This window comes from Rana temporaria, chromosome 1 (genome assembly GCF_905171775.1).
Source record: "Rana temporaria chromosome 1, aRanTem1.1, whole genome shotgun sequence".
In the NCBI taxonomy this organism is placed as follows: domain Eukaryota; kingdom Metazoa; phylum Chordata; class Amphibia; order Anura; family Ranidae; genus Rana; species Rana temporaria.
In genome coordinates, this window is record NC_053489.1 from 136,555,220 (window position 1) to 136,574,186 (window position 18,967).

Genomic DNA, 18,967 nt, shown 5'->3' on the forward strand with positions numbered 1-18,967 from the left:
AGCATGCTGCAGTAATCACAGGGACAAAGACACACTCCACCCACACATCACACAATAGGGGGACTAACAAGTCTCCAATACAGATCCCACAGACGTTTCGGCACCGGTCTGACATAATTAACATGACCGAATTACTACACCTGAGAAGTCAGACGTTATGACTCTCACCTGCTATTCACATTACACAGTATCAATAGTATTTTCACACCATACAGTGTCATTAGCATCCACAATGAAAGGCCTTTCAGAAGCCAGACTCAATTAACACCTCAAAGTTAGACATCTGACCTTTACAGACTTAATTAGTACAATAGACACAAAACAGTATTAGCATCACACAATGGACAATGGAATATCTTAGGAGCCCGACTCAATTAACACCTCAACAGTCTATTGACCTGTTCATAAGGAACAACTTGTAATAATTCATGTTTTGCAGGATATCTTGAAATATCATTAATGTCTCATCTCATGTAATCTGAGATATCAGTTCTCAGTCATCCTATGCCCAAAAGGGACATAGGATGACCGTAGACCCAAGAGTCATTAGTGAAGCTGGCACAGGAGTACCTCCCATCCTTCAAAAGTCTCTGGGTGTCACAAGCCATTCCGTTACAGGAAAGAAAACATTTTTTTGATGGTGTATTTACCTTATAATCGGTCTGTATTACAGCACTTCCTGATCGTCACTCCCGCGGGAGTAGGCGTTTCCCCTGAGGGCACACTGTCATCTGGGAGCTTGGTGTCATGCTTCCCATGAGTGCGGAACGTCGCAGTGAAATCCAGAGATCGTGAAACCGGAAGTGACGTGTGACGCTTTGTTTGCATTGGTTTAGTTGCCATCACAATAGGGCAGGAACTTCCGACAATGCCGCCCGTTGTGATGGCAACCTGGTTAACAGTGGGCATGCGCGGGAACTAGCGGTGAATGCTGGGAGCTCAGCATTCACTGCATCCATGAAATCAATGCTTGTGGGCTTCACATGCCCACAAGGAAGATGGAACCGGCCAGCGTAGTTTTTTTCTAAAGTTCATTTTAGATATGAAAACGGACATCAGGGGATTAAGCAGCCCAAACAAGTGAGTGTTATATTGCTATTAGGCGACTGTTAGAATGCCAAAAAAAAAAAATGAATGGTCGGCGAACCTCCTCTTTTAAGTATGACAGAAAAATTATATTTTTTTTATTGTAGCAAAATGTAAACATTTTTAGAGTGCACCCTTAAGTGAAAATGTCCAAATTGGACCCAAAGTGTCAGTATTTTGTGTGGCCACCATTATTTTTTTTTAGTACTGCCTCGGCATGGAGTTCACTACAGCTTCACAGGTTGCTACTGGAGTCCTCTTCAACTCCTCGATGACATCACAGAGCTGGTGGATGTTGTAGACCTTGCGCGCAATAGGGTTTATGTCTGGAGCCATGCTTGGGCAGTCCCTCAGCTTCTTTTAGCAAGGCAGTGGTCCTCATGGAGGTTTGTTTGGGGTCTTTATGTTGGAATACGGCCCTGCGTCCCAGTCTCCAAAGGGAGGGGCTCATGCTCTGCTTCAGTATGTCACAGTACATGTTGCTATTCATGGTTCCCTCAGTGAACTGTAGCTCCCCAGTGCCGGCAGCATTCATGCAGCCCCTGACCAAGACACTCCCACCACCATTCTTGACTGTAGGCAAGACACACTTGTCTTTGTACTCCTCACCTGCTTGCCACCACACACGCTTGACACCTTCTTGGACGCAGCCATGCAGACCAATTTGATGCAGTGTGTGGCATATGGTCTAAGCACTGACAGGTTTGACCCCCCCCCACCCCATCCTTTCAACCTCAGCAGCAATGCAGGCAGCACTCATATGTCTATTTTCTAAAGACAACCTCTATATATGATGCTGAGCAAGTGCACTCAACCTCTTTGGTCGACCATGACGAGGCATGTTCTGAGTGGAACCTGTCCTATTAAACCGATGTATGGTCTTGGCCACCGTGCTGCATCTCAGTTTCAGGGTCTTGGCAATCTTCTTATAGCCTATACCATTTTTATGTAGAGCAACAGTTCTTTTTTTTCAGAGTTATTTTCCGTGAGGTGCCATGTTGAACTTCCAGCGACCAGTATAATGGAGTGAGAGTGATAAAACCAAATTTAACACACCTGTTCCTCCATTCACACCTGAGACCTTGTAACACCGGGGGGGGGGGGGGGGGGGGAATGGCTAATTGGGCCCAATTTGGAAATTTTCATTTGGGGGTTTACTCACTTTTGTTGCCAGTGGTTTAGACATTCGTGGCTGTGTGGTGAGTTATTTTGAGGTCACAGGTCTCCTCATATTTGGAAGTCCAACAATAAAGTGTATGTATAACAAATTTGCTCCCTCTTGGTCTGTTAAACATGCCATTGAAAGCATTTTATTACATCTTTTCAACAAGTGCAAAAGAAATGGCTCTTCATCGAGCCATAATCTTGTGGGCTGATAACAGTCCAAAGGCAGAGGAGTACAGGAAAGTTGTCATCATTTTCCTGCTTTCTTCATGGACTACAAAACATCTCCTCCTGTCATGGAGAAGAGAGGGAGGCGACATGTAGTCCTAACATGCTCCCTTTCCTTAGGCGACAGTGCTGCTTGGTGGTTGTCGCCATATGACAGGAAGTGAATTAATGGTGAGTTGTAAGTTCGGCATGAAGAAAGAAGGTGGGGAAAAAAACGAATACAGCCACCATATGTAATGACTGGTAAGCTGCAATGATATCTGGTTTTGTTCTTGGATTTAGATACGCTTTAATGTCCAAGGTTGATTTTAAAGTGGATGTAAACACGATTCATGAAATTTGACCTAGGCACACATATCTGTAGTGTTTACTTATCTCTCTCCAAAGCCTTAAAGTGGTTGTAAACTCTGTACAGCCACTTTTACCTATAGGTTACCCTATATTAGGGCTTACCTGTAGGTGCTGGAAATATCTCCTAAACCTGTACGGTTTAGGAGATATTTACAACGTACACATGCGCCAACGTCATGGGGCATTAGCACTTTAGAAAGGGCGCAATTGTGCTGTTTATAAAGGGATCATGCACTGATTGGCAGCTCCTGTGCACATGCATGGGATTGACATCATGCGACTCCGGCCAGTCACAGAGATGAAGTCCGTGGCCCCGGAAGAAGAGAAGTAAAGATAGACGCTTCCAGCCAGCAGGGACAGCGGTGACATTGCTTCGTTTTCAGGTGACACATAGTGAGCTACTATTCGATGCATAGTAGCCCATTATTCTTTACCATTGCAGTGAAATAGAGGAAGTAAAACCCATCAAGGTTTATTTCCTCTTTAACCTCTTGACCACCGCCCCATGTCAAAAAGACGTCCCCTTTTTAAAGTTGAATATCTCTAACGGCAGCAGCTGCTGCCACAACCGAGATATTCATCTTTTCAGGGGGCGGTGGTGTACACGATAACGGCGGTCTCCGCGGCGGATTCGCCGCGAGATCGCCGTTATCGGTGGCGGGAGAGGGCCCCCCCCTCCCGCCGCTCTCCCGCGCCCTCCGCCGCTTACCGGAGCCGTCGGTAGCGGCGGAGGGGATCGGATGTGTCCGGCAGCTGAGCGGGGACGGGACTGAAGGAGAAATCTCCTTCACCCGTCCTCATAGCTCTGCTGGGCGGAAGTGACGTCAAAACGTCAGTCCCGCCCAGCCTCTTAAAGAAACATTTTTTTTTTTGTCATTTGAAAAAATGACTTTTTTTTTTTTTTTTTTTGCATTTAAGTCTAATTATGAGATCTGAGGTCTTTTTGAGGTCTTTTTGACCCCAGATCTCATATTTAAGAAGACCTGTCATGCTTTTTTCTATTACAAGGGATGTTTACATTCCTTGTAATAGGAATAAAAATAAAATTTTTTTTTTTTTTTTTATTTCAGTGTAAAAAATTATAAAACTAAATAAAAATAAATAAGAAAACCCCAAAAAATTTTTTTAAAGCGCCCCGTCCCGACGAGCTCGCGCGCAGAAGCAAACGCATACGCGAGTAGCGCCCGCATATGAAAACGGTATTCAAACCACACAAGTGAGGTATCGCCGCGATCGTTAGAGTGAGAGCAATAATTCTAGCCCTAGACCTACTCTGCAACTCAAAAAATGCAACCTGTAGAATTTTTTAAACGTCGCCTATCGAGATTTTTAAGGGTAAAAGTTTGACGCCATGCCACGAGCGGGCGCAATTTTGAAGCGTGACATGTTGGGTATCATTTTACTCGGCATAACATTATCTTTCACAATATATAAAAAAATTGGGCAAAATGTATTGTCTTATTTTTTAATTCAAAAAAGTGATTTTTATCCAAAAAAAGTGCACTTGTAAGACCGCTGCGCAAATACGGTGTGACAAAAAGTATTGCAATGACTGCCATTTTATTCCCTAGGATGTCTGCTAAAAAAAAATATATAATGTTTGGGGGTTCTGATTAATTTTCTAGCAAAAAAATTGTGATTTTCACATGAAGGAGAGAAGTGCCAGAATTAACCCGGTGGGCAAGTGGTTAAGTAGATTGTCTTTTTGCTGTTTCGTTCCTCATGACAAGTTCTCCAAGACAGGAGATAAAAGCGGCTGGAAATTTGTGTCGGGTGGGTGCTATAAATAGATTACCAGCGAATTTGTCTTGTCACAGCTCTGAAAGTATCTTCCTTCCTCTGGGTGTGTGCTTTTCCTCCAATCGGCTGTCACACAGTGTAAGCCAAGAATCCACTCCTCCTGCTGAACGAGAAAGTAAAAATTCTACCACAATGTTAAAATTCCAAAGAATATAGCAAACCGAAGACAGCAGATATGCATGCAAAACTTACGAAGAGAGATTTCTTTAATCTCTGTGTATCATCTGAGGCGGTTCACTTCACTGGGTGTAGGAGGAGGTTTACATCCACTTTAAGGCCCCTTTCACACTGGGGCGTTATTCGAGCGAAGCCTCATCTGCAATCCCAATGCGCTGGTAAAGCACCGTTAAGACCCTAACGTTTTAGGGCTTTTTTGAAGTGCCTCAGTGTGAAAGGGTAAGGCGTTTTTACAGCGCTTTAAATTCATTTCAATGAGGGGCGTTTTTGGAGCGTTTTTTTCAGTGCCCAAATGCTGCTCCAAAGATGCTGCTTGCAGGACTCGGTGTAAAAGGGTCCATTGAGATGCATGGAGAGCGTTTTATGAGCATTTCAATAGCGCTATTTTTAACGCTAAAGCGCTGTAAAAACGCTTCAGTGTGAAAGGGGTCGAAGGCAGATGCAGTTTACTTTTAAGGTGTATTCATCTTGCATTTTGAAACTTGTTTGAGAACCTTCAGAGCAGGGCCGAAACAACTAATTGATTAATCGACAACTAATCGATTATGAAATTAATCGATTACAATTTTCATAATCGATTAATCGGCCAGTAACATAATGGGGTTAAAACAACTAAAATTAACCCTTTTATAGTACAAAAAAGCAAATCGCTACTGTAAATTATACTTTCACTGTCCCACAGTAAAAAAAATTAACCCCTTACAGTAGCGATTATTTGCTCTTTTTGTACTTATTTTAGTTTTTTTAACCCCATTATGTTACTAAACATCTCAGGCCTGGGTTCACACGTCTGTGTTTTTTGGTGCTTTTTGCAGAAACGCACTACAGTTCATTTACCGTATTTATCGGGGTATAGCGCGCACCTCTAAAGTTGCCCCCATTCCTGTGGGAAATTTTTTTTTTTTTGTACTTAGTTTTGGTGTCTTGCGCGGCGTCTATCGGCGAATCCGGCGTCCGTCTGCGGCTTCGGGTGTCCTCTTCGTCGGGTCCGGCGTCCTCCCCGCTCGTTTCCCACGCCGAGTTTTGAATACTGCGCTAGCATATACCGAGCCCTGTACGTCCAGGACGTGACCGCGGAAGAAGCCGAGACTGGCCGACTATACCCGAGTGTACTGCGCTCGGTATATGTCGGCGCAGTATTCAAAACTCGGCGCGGTTATCGGCGTATATCGCGCACCCACGAAGTGCGCGATATACGCCGATAAATACGGTACATGTTTTCCTATGGGACAGGTTCACAGCCATGATTTTTTTTCAGCTGCTGCGTATTTGGAAATGGCAAGGACTGTAACGCAAAATGGTGCTATTGTTTTTTTGGGGTTCAATTTACTTCAATGGAGAGGCTGCAGAAAAGCATGTCATGTGTTTTTGCGGCAATTTGTGTTTTCTAATCTGCCCAACAACAAATTGGCCTAATAAAATGTAAAAATTGTAATATTTTTTTTTTTTTTTTTTTTTTTATATAAGGCTATTATCCGATTAATCAAAACCATAATCAACCAACTAATCGATTTATGAAAATAATAGTTGGTTGCAGCCCTACTTCAGAGTTCATTGACTAAGGCATTTTACCTTCTGACTTGCATTTGATCACCTCCTAAGCCACATAAACCACTGTCAAGCCTCACATTTGCTTTTCCATTGTCTTTTATACGTGGACCTAGACTGTGGTATAGCTAGGCAAAGATACGTAAAGAGGAGATTGCGGAACATCAATGCCCTGATCTCTGCTGTGACTAATGAACCCATAAATGAAGTGTGTCGCTTCTGCTTTTAGAGCGGTCATCTGGATGCTACAGCCTGGTAATCAAGCACAATCTATTCTTGATTAGCTACACTGGAGAACAGGGGAGACATTGTGGGTCTACTAGACTCCTGATGTTTCCATAAAGAGGACTTGTCACTGACCCAGTGCTATGACATGGGGGCATGTAAAATTCTTGTATGAACAGCTTTTAACAGAAGCGGCAGAGTGCTTCCTGCAAGGATTACATCTTCTAAGAGCCCTGTCTGTGTCGTAAGCTCTCGGGATGTCAAGGCAGCAGCCGCATTGTTTTGTTGAGAAGAAAATGAATGCATATGTGTGGAGAGGGGCAGGGATAAGTATAGCTCTGTAGTCCAGCAGAGGACAACTGAAACTGAAGCGGAGGCTGCATCGTTGGCCTGCAAGTTGTCTTGAGCTTATTGGATTTCTGGCAGAATCTCCAAATGATTATCTGTGCTTGCAGCATTCTAAAGAGATAAAATGTACATGTATTTCAGAAATTGACTTTTCTTTTTTTTTTTTGGCCACACATTCCTAAATCTATATTTTTATATTTCAGATGCTGGATGTGTATGACATTCTTCCATTTGATAATCCAGATGGTGGAGTTTGGAAGCAAGGTTTTGACATAACCTATGATGAACATGAATGGGATAATGAGATTCTTCAGGTTTTTCTTGTGCCTCACTCCCACAATGACCCAGGTAAAGTATGAATGTAGGCTTATTCGGAAGTAGAACAGACAGTCAGAAATTAAATTGTACACAATAGACGCTAAGTTTCCCCCTCTTGGGTGCATTTTTTTCCATAAAGAAAGAGAAAAATCTAAATGACAGTAGCCTCAAATATACAGTATGTGTTGGATTTTTTCTTTCTTGTGCTCATGTGAAAAGTAGATTGATAACATAAACTCATTTTCTTCTTTTAGATGCAATTGTTAGTGATTTTCTGATAATAAAGCTCATTTGCAAACATGCAGACCATTTCCTAGATCTGGTAATATGTCAATCTTTGCACCACGTATCAGAATTTGGTTTGATTTTTAAATACTCTGCCATTATTTAGAAAGATTCTTATATTGGCTTGTTTATTATCTGGAATTACCTAAAATGTTTTTTCTTTTTTCTGGCTTCACATTCTGTCTTTACATTCAAAATATGAACTTTGAGTGTCACTTGAAGTGGTTGAGAACTGAAAAAAATGAATTTTGGAAACAACTGTAGCTTTGGTCTAAGAAATGTAAACCTGAACTCCAGCAAATAGCCTGATATACAGATGGAATATTTTTTGGAAGCCGTTTTACCTGCCAAAAGGCTTGTTTGTTCTTGTTTTTTTCCCTGATACACAACACAGCCGTGTCTAGCAGGGCACTAAACACTTGTGTTAAAATCATTGTAATCCAGTATACAGTACTATCCTTCAGAAGTTTATTATTATGCTGAAAAATTACCTCCACATACACTTTTTTTTTTCCCCCCCCTCAAATGTTCTCTCTGTGTGCATTTTGTCCTCTGACTTCTGCTTTGTGTGCGCAAACAGTGCGCCTCCATTGTGGTTACATGCGCCAACCCCCTTGCCATGCCACAGCTATTCAATCCTTTGAATGTAGTGATCCCCAACATCGGGGTCTCCTAAGCAAACACTACTCAGGGTGGTGACGGCCAAAGGCAGACAGAGTTGTAACGGAGGAGAGACTCCTGGCACTATTGCGTTCCTAAACCAAACACCACTGTCTGAATGCTTTATGCAAGCTTCAAAGTGACAGCTGCCATGTATACCTCCTGGCTCCCCTGCACAATGCTAACGGGTCTGATTCTTCGTACCCTTGTGTACTTGTTCCCAGACTTCCTGCTGCACAGTATAGATACATGGAGTTTGAAGGTATGTGTGTGGGAGTGGCTCCCTGCTATATGGAGACTGCTGTCTTTGTGGTCCCTGATGCTTGAGCTGCCAATAGGGCAGTGTGAGAAAGCACTCCAATCTAGTGGGCAAATCTAATGTACTGGTGTAGTGCTAGCCCCCCCCCCCCTTCTCATCACAGAAGTCTGGGTGCCAGGTGTCACTCTGAAGCCTATGGGAGCTACTGCGTGGGTGATAATTTAAGCAATGGGCAGTTTACTATGCTTGTCCTGTAGTCCATATCAGGATCACACTGACATGCAGAGCAAGTGTAGTCTTCCTCCTAGAGGAATTTTTAAAGCAGGTGTGGTTTCACACATGCTGTCATTAGAAAGGGAACATATGGATCCAAGTGAAGGCATTGAGTATTTTTTTAGTTTTTTTTAATATTGAGTTTAATGTCACTTGTAATTGTTCCTCCCCAAATCGGTGACTAGACATTGAAAAGAGAAGCAGCAGATTGATGATCTTGTTTCTCTGTTAATTTAATGGTAGTTTAATTTCTACATCCATCAGCATGTTCCTTGGTGGTGCATAAACACTGCAGGACAACTGATTGGCTACTTGTGCTGCTGCTTCTTCCTCGATCCCAGCTCTGCTGTGCATGGAATTGCAGGAGGCTAATACCAAGTTGGATTCAGGCACCTATATTGCTGTGTTTAAATACATATACCTTATGTACATATACATTATGACCACCCACTTTGTACATAGTAGGGCCCCCTTTTTCCTCCAAAACGCCCCTGACCTATCGGGTCATGGACTCCAAAATAACATCCACATGAATGACAGGACCCAAGATTTCTCAGCAGACCATTGCCCAAAGCATCACATTGCCTTCGCTGGCTTGCCTTAGTCCCGTAGTGCATCCTGGTACCATTTTCTCCAGGTAAACCATGCATACTCACCTGGCCATCCACATAAGAAAACCTGACTCCTCAGACCAGGTTACCTTTTTCCATTGCTCCGTGGTCCAGTTCTGATGCTCACATGCTCTTTTGGCTGTGGGCACAGGTCAGTATGGGCACCCTGATTGGTCTGCTGCTACACAGACCCATACACAACAATCTGGAATGCACTGTGTGTTCTAACACATTTCTATTGAAACCGGCATTACTTTTTTCATCAATTGAGCTAAAACAGCTCTTCTAGTGGATTGGGCTACATGGTCCAGCCTTTACTCCCCATGTGCATCAATAAGCCTTTATCGTCCATGACCCTGTTGCCAGTTTTCCTTACTCGACCACCATTAGCTCCTGACCAGTGCCAGGACAAAGTCATCTGGTGCCCAGGGTCGAAGATGCCAAATTGCGCCTCCCTACTGTGGAGTACGGGGTGGGGATAATGGCAACACTCATAGCACGCCTCACTGAAATATATGTGACATATGAGCTTAATAGTGGGTACACAATCTATTCTGTAGTAAAACATTGGGCTAACAATGATGTGTAAATAAATATCTCGGCATCACTGGTTTAGTTTTTAGTTTTTTTCACCCACCATTGAAAAAAAAAAAAAAAAAACTGATTCCCCCATCCACGCGCAAGCAAGTTGGATGGAGAAATCCTCCCCACACTGCAATTGTCTTCTGACAGCATGGCTCACTCGCTGTCAGAATACGCTGATCAGCACTGCAGCCAGTTTTCCAGCATGGCCATTTGACAGAAGTTGATCTACTGAACAATTTCTAGTGAACGGGGGGAGCCACCCACAGACTGCAATTTGTCTGGTCCCTGCTGAACTGGGTCTGTTTCAATCTGTTTGTACCCACCTTTAGGAGGACTGATGTGATGGTATAAAGGAGGATGGGGGCTCTGTGGGGTGCATTTAACTAAAGTTTTTTTTTTTTTTTTTCCTATAACCCACTGGTTGAAGGAAAAAATAAAAAGATTCCCCCCCCATCCACACAAGTGAGGTGGATAGGGGAATTCTCCCTGCCGTATTATTGTATTCTGTCAGAATATACTGATCATCGGTGCGGCTGATTGGCTGCAAGCTGCTGACTGAAGGATGTTTTCTAACAGGACTATTGGACAGAAGCCAATTTTAATGAACTTCTCGAATCAGTTGGGCTACACACAGCTCCTGCTGAACTGGCTAATTTTTGATCCATGTGTACCCAGCTTAAAGTAGAGCTATGGGCAAAACTTTTTATTTATTTAATTTTTTATTTTGGAAAGGGCAAGGTAAGGTTATGACTTCAATTCCTGTCCCATAGCCAAACAGAAAATGAGAGGAAATCCCTGTAAATAAAGGGAATTTCTTGGGGACCCCCAGATTACCAGAACTAGTGTCTCCATTGGATGTTTTTTTTTTCCTCCTACTACTTTTCTGTGAAAAACTGAAAAGTTGGGATTTTCTTTTCCTTTTACTTTCAATGATAATGGTAAGCAGGACCAATAGAGGGGGTGACTCTCCCTAATGGATGTGCACGGATAGCAATAAAAACTGTCAGGGGTTTTAATCCCTCTCCTCTATCCCAAAAAAAAGTTTTGCCTTTTAGTTATACTTTAAGGAGCTCTGTGTGGCTCGGAGGGAGCGAGGGTGACTATCAGAGGCAGAGGGGGAGCTCTGGGGATCCATTTTTTTTATCTTCAGTCTGCCCCGTGCAAAAAGAGCCTAAATTTTGATCAGCAAGGGATCTGTCCACTGTTCTGCTGACCTGACCAGACCAGAGAGGGCATATCTGCTCCGTTTATGCTCAGCCCTCTCTGCTCTGTGGACCCCCCGCTGTCTGTTTACATCCAACTACCCTCCTATCTGCCTAGAGGGGAAAGGGAAGGGTCTCATTTGTTTTTTGTTTTTTTAGTGGCCTGGAATTGGAGGTAGGTGGGTGTAAATGGACACAGGTTCATCTACACCTACCGGTCCATAGGGATGAATTGAGGGTCCATTCGGGTTAGTCTGAAAAACTGACAGGCAGACCCGATCGGACACCTAAAGGGGTTGTAAAGGTTTGTGTGTTTTTTTTTTTTTTAAATGACAAACATGTTATACTTCCTCTTCTGTGTAAGGGTTTTGCACGGAGTGGCCCCGATTCTTCTCTTATGCGGCGCTCCTGGCTTCTCCTCCTCTGGAGTGCCCCCACGGAGAGACACATTCTATGGTCCATTGACACAGAGAGCAGGACTTGGCCCCTCCCCTGGCTTCGCGTCTTCGAATTTGACAGCAGCGGGAGCCATTGACTCCAGCCATGTCCACAAAGAACTGCAGTTTTGGAGTTGCTCTGACCCAGTTATCTAGCCATTACAACTTGGCCCTGGTCAGTTGCTCAAATCTTTATTCTTGCTAATTTTTATTGATTTCAACACTGACTTCAGTGACATGTTCACTTGCTGCCTAAAATATCCCAATAGTTTATACTCTTATGTAGACTGTGCCTGCTTGCATTGCAGTGTGATAAAATGTTGAAGTTTAAAGACTGGTTTGCAAACTCATTAGCCAGCCCTTGGTCACATCTACAGTAGTCTTGCCTAATGCTTTCTGGATTGGCAGCACATTATTTTCATTTTTGGGGGTGTTTGGTTTCCCTTTCAAATTAATGGGGGGGGGGGGGGAGTGGTGTTAAAGTGATTTGTAAAGTCTTGTTTTTTTTATTTTTTATATAAAAATAACATATGTTTTACTTACCACCTCTGTGCTGTGTATTTCCACAGAGCAGCCTGGCTCTTCCTTTTCTTGGGTCCCTCTTTGGCGCTCCTGACCTCCCTCCTGTCAAATGCCCCCACAGCATGCAGCTTGCTATGGAGTCACCTGAGCCGAGTCACAGCTCCCTCCCATCCAGACACGGAGCTGCCAGCCCTGCCCCCTCTCTCTCCTGATTGGCTGGCTGACTTTGACAGCAGCAAGAGCCAATGATGCTGCTGCTGTGTCTCAGCCAATCAAGAGGGGGAGTCTCAGACGGCCAAGATACTTGTGGACATGGCTGGACAGAGATGGGGATTGGGTAAGTATTAGGGGGCCAAGGAGGTTGCTGCACACAGAAGGCTTTTTATCTTCATGCATAGAATGCATGAAGATGAAAAACCTTCTGACTTTACAACCCCTTTATTGCAAGCATTAGAACAGAATGGGCCCTAAAAGTTCCTCACAATTCTATTCCTTCCTGTAGTCCTTTTTATAGCATGATATGATTCATGCATGTGGAAATGTTACACCGGTTCGTGAGTCATGAATTAGTTTCTGGCAAGCACAGGTCACTATTTCAAGTTAACATAACAGATTTTCTTATACATTTATTTACGGTGAGTGGTATAACTTCAAAAGGCCACACATGCTTCTGTACTATGTATTGCACATACATTTTTATTTTTTTTATCTTCTAAATTAGTATATTTTACCATTTTTGGCACACCAATCTTGTACCTCTAACTCAAAGTTTAAGAATCTAAATCATTGTAGAAGTATTGATGGTCTGCAAGCACTACAGAGATGGACAGCTCAGACTGATGAATGCTAGCAAGAATGGAAGTTTGGACGTACAATGGATATAAAAAGTCTACACACTGCCGTTTTTAAAATGTCAGATGTCTGTGATGTAAAAAAAGGGACAAAAAATAATAATTTTAGAAATGTTTCCACTTTTTTTTCTACGTTGAAAAAAGTGTTTCTTGAGTAAAACAGATGCATACATAGGGCATGTAATATTTTCCATGAATCAGATGGTACATTCAGAACAGGTGCAGCAATTGTTATATAATAATATGTATTGGGAAACATCTATGAAAATACACATATTGAACTTTCAAAATAAAGGGTAAACAACTAGTCGTGCTGTGTCAACATTTGTGACTTAGGGCAGGTCTACCTTTTAACTGCAGGTCTGTGAATCCTTCAGCCAGCGGTCCCAGTTATATTTACTTCTGCCTTCCACTCTGAAAAACTGGGGGGCATTGGCCTCATTCATCTCCTGGCTATGATCTTCCTGGCCGAGAATAGGGTTTCATGGGGGAATAACTTGGTATATTTTTCCCAAACAGACATTGTTTTGGGTCAAGTGCTATAGGAGAACCCATGGTATCATGCAGGAAAGTCACAATCTGTTTCCAAAGTCCTTGAATTTTTGGGCAGGCCCAGAGGAGATGGAAAAACATGCCTGTCTCCTGGCCACACAACAAATGCAGGGTAGGCTGGTTTCGTTTGTATCTAGCCACACAAATGGGGGTAAGGTATGCCCTGTGAGTTATGAAGATTTGGGACAGTCTGTCTGAGAGCCTGGGGAATACTGCCTTGTAGGACTTCAATGCCTCCTCCCACTCTTCATTCTCCAATGGTCCCGCCTCCCTCTCCCAGTGAGGCTTCAAGTCAAACACTAGTTTAGTGGGAGTAGTGAGCATGTTATAGAATGCGGATATCAGTCCATGCGGATCCGCACTCTTGTCTATGGCCATGATAGGGTGTGGGTTGGGTTGTGGTAGGTTATGAGAGAATAGCGTTTGGGCCGCATGTCTTGCATGCAAAAACCTAAAGAACATATGGTTGTGCAGTGAGAATTCCTCTTTAAGCATACTCAACCGGAAGGCCGTCTGAGCCTGGGAATTTGGATCTGGCAAACCTGGCAATAGCATCTGATATCTCCTCTGTGCTGAAAGGTGCCTCCAGGAGTCATCAGTTAAGTGAGGGAATGCAACGTCCTCCAGAAAGAAGTTCATCTGGCCCACATCACTTGGGCTCATGGATGTGTACAGTTTATTGGAAAAAAATCCAGAAACATAGGACATTCGAAGTGGGTCCGTGATTTGTTGACCATTAGGGTCGTGCAAGGAAATAACCACTGGGAGTCTATCCTCGCTGTGGAACAGGTAAGCCAAGAGTTTGCCAGCCTTTTCCCCATGCTCGAACATTGTTTTTTGCGAAAAAAAAAAAAAAAAGATTTGTCTGGCTTTTTCATATTGGAGTTGGGTTACCACTCTTGTCTGCAATTTAAGTGCACTTGCAGTTGCTGGGGTGGTATCAGCTGCGTACCTCTGTTCTGTGAGGGACAACTCCGCCACCACTCTGTCAAGGGTGTCAGCCAGTGGCGGCTGGTGCTCAAATTTTTTGGGGGGGCGCAAATGAAAAAAAAGGAAAAAAATGGTAGCCTCACTGTGCCTATCAAACGCAGCCGCTGTGCCATCAATTGTCCCCACTGTGCCATGCCATTAAACGCAGTCACTGTGCCATCAATTGTCACCACTGTGCCATGCCAAATGCAGCCGCTGTGCCATCAATTGTCACCACTGTGCCATGCTATTAAACGCAGCCACTGTGCTAATTGTCACCACTGTGCCCATTGTTGCCACTGTGCTGTGCCCTTTAATTGTCGCCTCTGTGCCCATTGTTGCCACTGTGCTGTGCCCTTTGTCGCCTCTGTGCCCATTGTTGTCACTGTGCTGTCTGTGCCCTTTTATTGATGCCACTGTGCCCTTTGCCGCTCTGTCCCCTTTGCCGCTCTGTCCCCTTTGCCGCTCTCTGTGCCCATTTTCGCCCCTTTCCCTGTAAAATGAACTTACCTGAAGCTTCCATGTCCTCCCTTGATGTCTTGTCCTGTTTGGTGAGGGTTCAGCCAATCAGGTTCCTGATAACCAGAATCCGGGAATCTGATTGCCTGAACCGGCCGTCAGTCTTTTTCAAGGAACGCAGGGGGCCTCTTTCCGAGAATAGACATCCGAGGGCCGGAGGTCTGTACTTGGAAAGCCTGAGAGAGCCGCTGGCTTTGATAGGCAGTTCCGCTCAGCCAACCAGCTGCCGTTATTCAGGTAACCGGCGCCCTATGTCCGGTTATCTGAATAGACCAGGCAGCTGGCAACCAACAATAACCTACATCTGTGCAATTATGCACGAATGTATGTTATTTGCGAGAGGGGGTGGCGCTGCAGTGCCCTCTATAGACGGCCGACGAAACTGCGGTTAAAATGTAAAAATTACATTTTAGCCGAATAAAAGTTCTTAAAGGGCCCGTTTTTTTTTTTGTGACTGCAGGAGGGGGGGCGGCGCCCGTGCGTCCCTATGGACGGGCCGCCACTGGTGTCAGCAGTGTCTGTCTCAATCTTATTGATGCGGGAGGTTAAAGACATGCGGGCATGAAGTTTAAAAGACTCCCAAACCGCCACGGCAGGGGCAGAGCGGTGATTCTCCCCATAGGGGCTCCATATACAATTTTGTGGACAGGAAGACATAGCGGGTCTGTGGAGGCTTCACATAGTTCAAAATGCTCAGATTTGGCAAAGAGGATGGAGACTTCGTGCTTGTGGGTCGACTTCTTAAGGAATGCAAGAGCTGCCGATCACGTAACTTTCTCACGGAGACCCCTGACATTCCAGGTGAGGAATTTCAAAGATGCCATAGATCTGTGTGAGGAATAGTATGGCCCAGCTATACTGAGCAGTCTGCCAGAAGAGTCCCAAGGAATCACAGAACTCATATAGGGCCAAAACAACTAATCGATTAATCGACTATGAAATTAATCGACTACAATTTTCATCGATTAATCAGCCAGTAACATAATGGGGTTAAAACAACTAAAATTAGCCCTTTTATAGTACAAAAAAAAGCAAATCGCTACTGAAATTTTACTTTCACTGTCCCACAGTAAAAAAATGAACCGCTTACAGTAGCGATTATTTGCTCTTTTTGTACTTATTTTAGTTTTTTTTTTTAACCCCATTATGTTACTAAACATCTCATGCCTGGGTTCACACCTCTGTTTTTTGGTGCTTTTTTCAGAAACGCACTACAGTTCATTTACATGTTTTCCTATGGGACACGTTCACATCCATGATTTTTTTTTCAGCTGCTGCGTATTTGGAAAGGGCAAGGACTTTTTAACGCAAAACGGTGCTATTTTTTTTTTTGGTTCAATATACTTTATTGGAGAATCTGCAGAAAAGCATGTAATGTGTTTTTGCAGTCATTTGTCTTTTTTTTTTTTTAAGGCTATTATCCGATTAATTGATTATGAATATAATTGTTAGTTGCAGCCCTAAACTCATATTCAACGTACAGTACAGACCAAAAGTTTGGACACACCTTCTCATTCAAAGAGTTTTCTTTATTTTCATGACTATGAAAATTGTAGATTCACACTAAAGGCAACAAAACTATGAAAATGTGAAACTGAAAATATATTTCATATTCTAGGTTCTTCAAAGTAGCCACCTTTTGCTTTGATTACTGCTTAGCACACTCTTGGCATTCTCTTGATGAGCTTCAAGAGGTAGTCACCTGGCGCAGCACCCCATCACTCTCCTTCTTGGTCAAATAGCCCTTACACAGCCTGGAAGTGTGTTTGGGGGTCATTGTCCTGTTGAAAAATAAATGATGGTCCATCACGCAAACCGGATGGAATAGCATGCCGCTGCAAGATGCTGTGGTAGCCATGCTGGTTCAGTATGCCTTCAATTTTGATTAAATCCCCAACCGTGTCACCAGCAAAGCACCCCCACACCATCACACCTCCTCCTCCATGCTTCACGGTGGGAACCAGGCATGTAGAGTCTATCCATTCACCTTTTCTGCGTCGCACAAAGTCACGGGTTGGAACCAAAGATCTCAAGTTTGGACTCATCAGACCAAAGCACAGATTTCCACTGGTCTAATGTCCATTCCTTTTGTTCTTTAGCCCAAACAAGTCTCTTCTGCTTGTTGCCTTTCTTTAGCAGTGGTTTCCTAGCAGATATTCTACCATGAAGGCCTGATTCACACAGTCTCCTCTTAACAGTTCTAGAGATGTGTCTGCTGCAAAAGGTGGCTACTTTGAAGAACCTAGAATATGAAATATATTTTCAGTTGTTTCACACTTATTTGTTATGTATAATTCCACATGTGTTAATTCATAGTTTTGATGCCTTCAGTGTGAATCTACAATTTTCATAGTCATGAAAATTAAGAAAACTCTTTGAATGAGAAGGTGTGTCCAAACTCTTGGTCTGTACTATAAGTAAGCATAAGCTAGGTATATTACATATGACCTGCAACAGTATTAAAGATTGCTGTGTTACCTGCGTTCGAAATACATAGTGCACAAATTTAATCAACAAATATAGTTCCCCTGCCCCCCCCCCACAACCGGTGTGGGCATCATCCCTGAACAAGTTAAACTCAAACAATAGAAAAAAATTCGGTACTTGGTATAAACATAGCAGCAGATTAAACCAATGGAGCCGCTGAAGTGGGAAGGAATGGTGGTTCAAGCTCCACAATACGTGGGTGTCACAAAGTAATGCTCTACTGCAGCCCCAAGCATCACATCTGCAGTCCTTAGTGCTGAGTGGGGGAAAGTCTCGCTGCACTTTGCACTCAGCGGGTAGGACTACTGCGATCCTGAGACTCCGGCCTCCATGAGACCCCAGGAGAGAAAAAGATAACGTTCTAACTTGACTCTCGTAGGGAAATGAACTAAAACACAGGCTCTGGCTCAGTCCAATGCCAACAGTGATTCTCGTAAGGCAGTGGGCTAGTGTGCATAGTACTTCTGGACAAACAGTATAAACATCAAGGGCCAGATCCACAAAGAACTGCCTATCTTTAGGCAGTCGTAACTTAGAGCGGAGGTTCCTTATCCAGAAAGAATTTGCGCCGTAAGTTACGGCAGCATAGTGTAAATGTGTCGGCGTAAGGGCGCGAAATTCAAATGACTAAGATGTGGGCGTGTTTTATGTCAATTCATCTTGACCCCACGTAAAATAACGTTTTTTTGAACGGCGCATGCGCTGTCCGTGGGGGTATCCCAGTGCGCATGCTCGAAATCACGTGGCAAATAGTCAATGCTTTCGACGTGCATGTAATTTCACAAAGCCCTATTCGCGAACGTTTTACGCAAACGACGGTGTGAAGGATATGTCAGTGTAAATCTCCCTGCTTGGTTAAATTGTGGGTTAGATGGATTCATGTGTTACAAGCTATTGACATGTTAATGACCCTTCCTCAGCCAGCTCCCTAGTTCAAATGGTAATTGATTTATTGTGTGTGGGAAGGAGACCGGCCTTACTGTTTACAATGATTAGATAAGTGGCTCATGTTATTCTGATTGCTTCATTGTGGTCAGGCTGTTACAACTAGTAATTAACTCCGCTGATGTCTTTATCTAAAGAAACGTGTCTGCATGGTCGGCTCCGACTTGTCTCCTATAATCTGTATGGGAAACCCCACTGTGTGAGGGGGGCGTTCCTAACAGGCTGTAACCACATATAAGCTGAGTTTTTGTGTCAATAAAGTGTCTTGTTCTAGCAGTAAGCTGGTCTCATGTGTGGCTTTCTGGGCGATTCCAGGGATATCCCTCCTCGTGGACTATTGGGGTGATTTTCGTTATGGGAAGAAGGGAACGTTGACGGGGATATCATACCGATACCGTCACAATTGGTTGGTAGCAGCGGGATCTTCCCTTCTATTCCCCTTTACACCCGGATTCCAAGCAGACACTGGAAGAACTACTGGAAGTTCGTGGAAGGATTGCTAGCAACAAAACCAAGCGGGTCATCATAGCAGAATCAATGGAGCTAGACCAGGAGGACGGGATTG

General features: G+C 43.7%; 1 protein-coding gene across 1 annotated transcript in view; it reads left to right on the forward strand.

The window, feature by feature from the left end:
• The window catches only part of MAN2A1 (mannosidase alpha class 2A member 1), a 206,212-nt gene that overhangs the window by 53,794 nt on the left and 133,451 nt on the right, over window positions 1-18,967 (forward strand). The window contains exon 3 of the mRNA XM_040343232.1: window positions 7,131-7,275. Within this exon, the coding sequence (XP_040199166.1) occupies window positions 7,131-7,275 (145 nt within the window). The remainder of the gene's footprint in view (window positions 1-7,130; window positions 7,276-18,967) is intronic.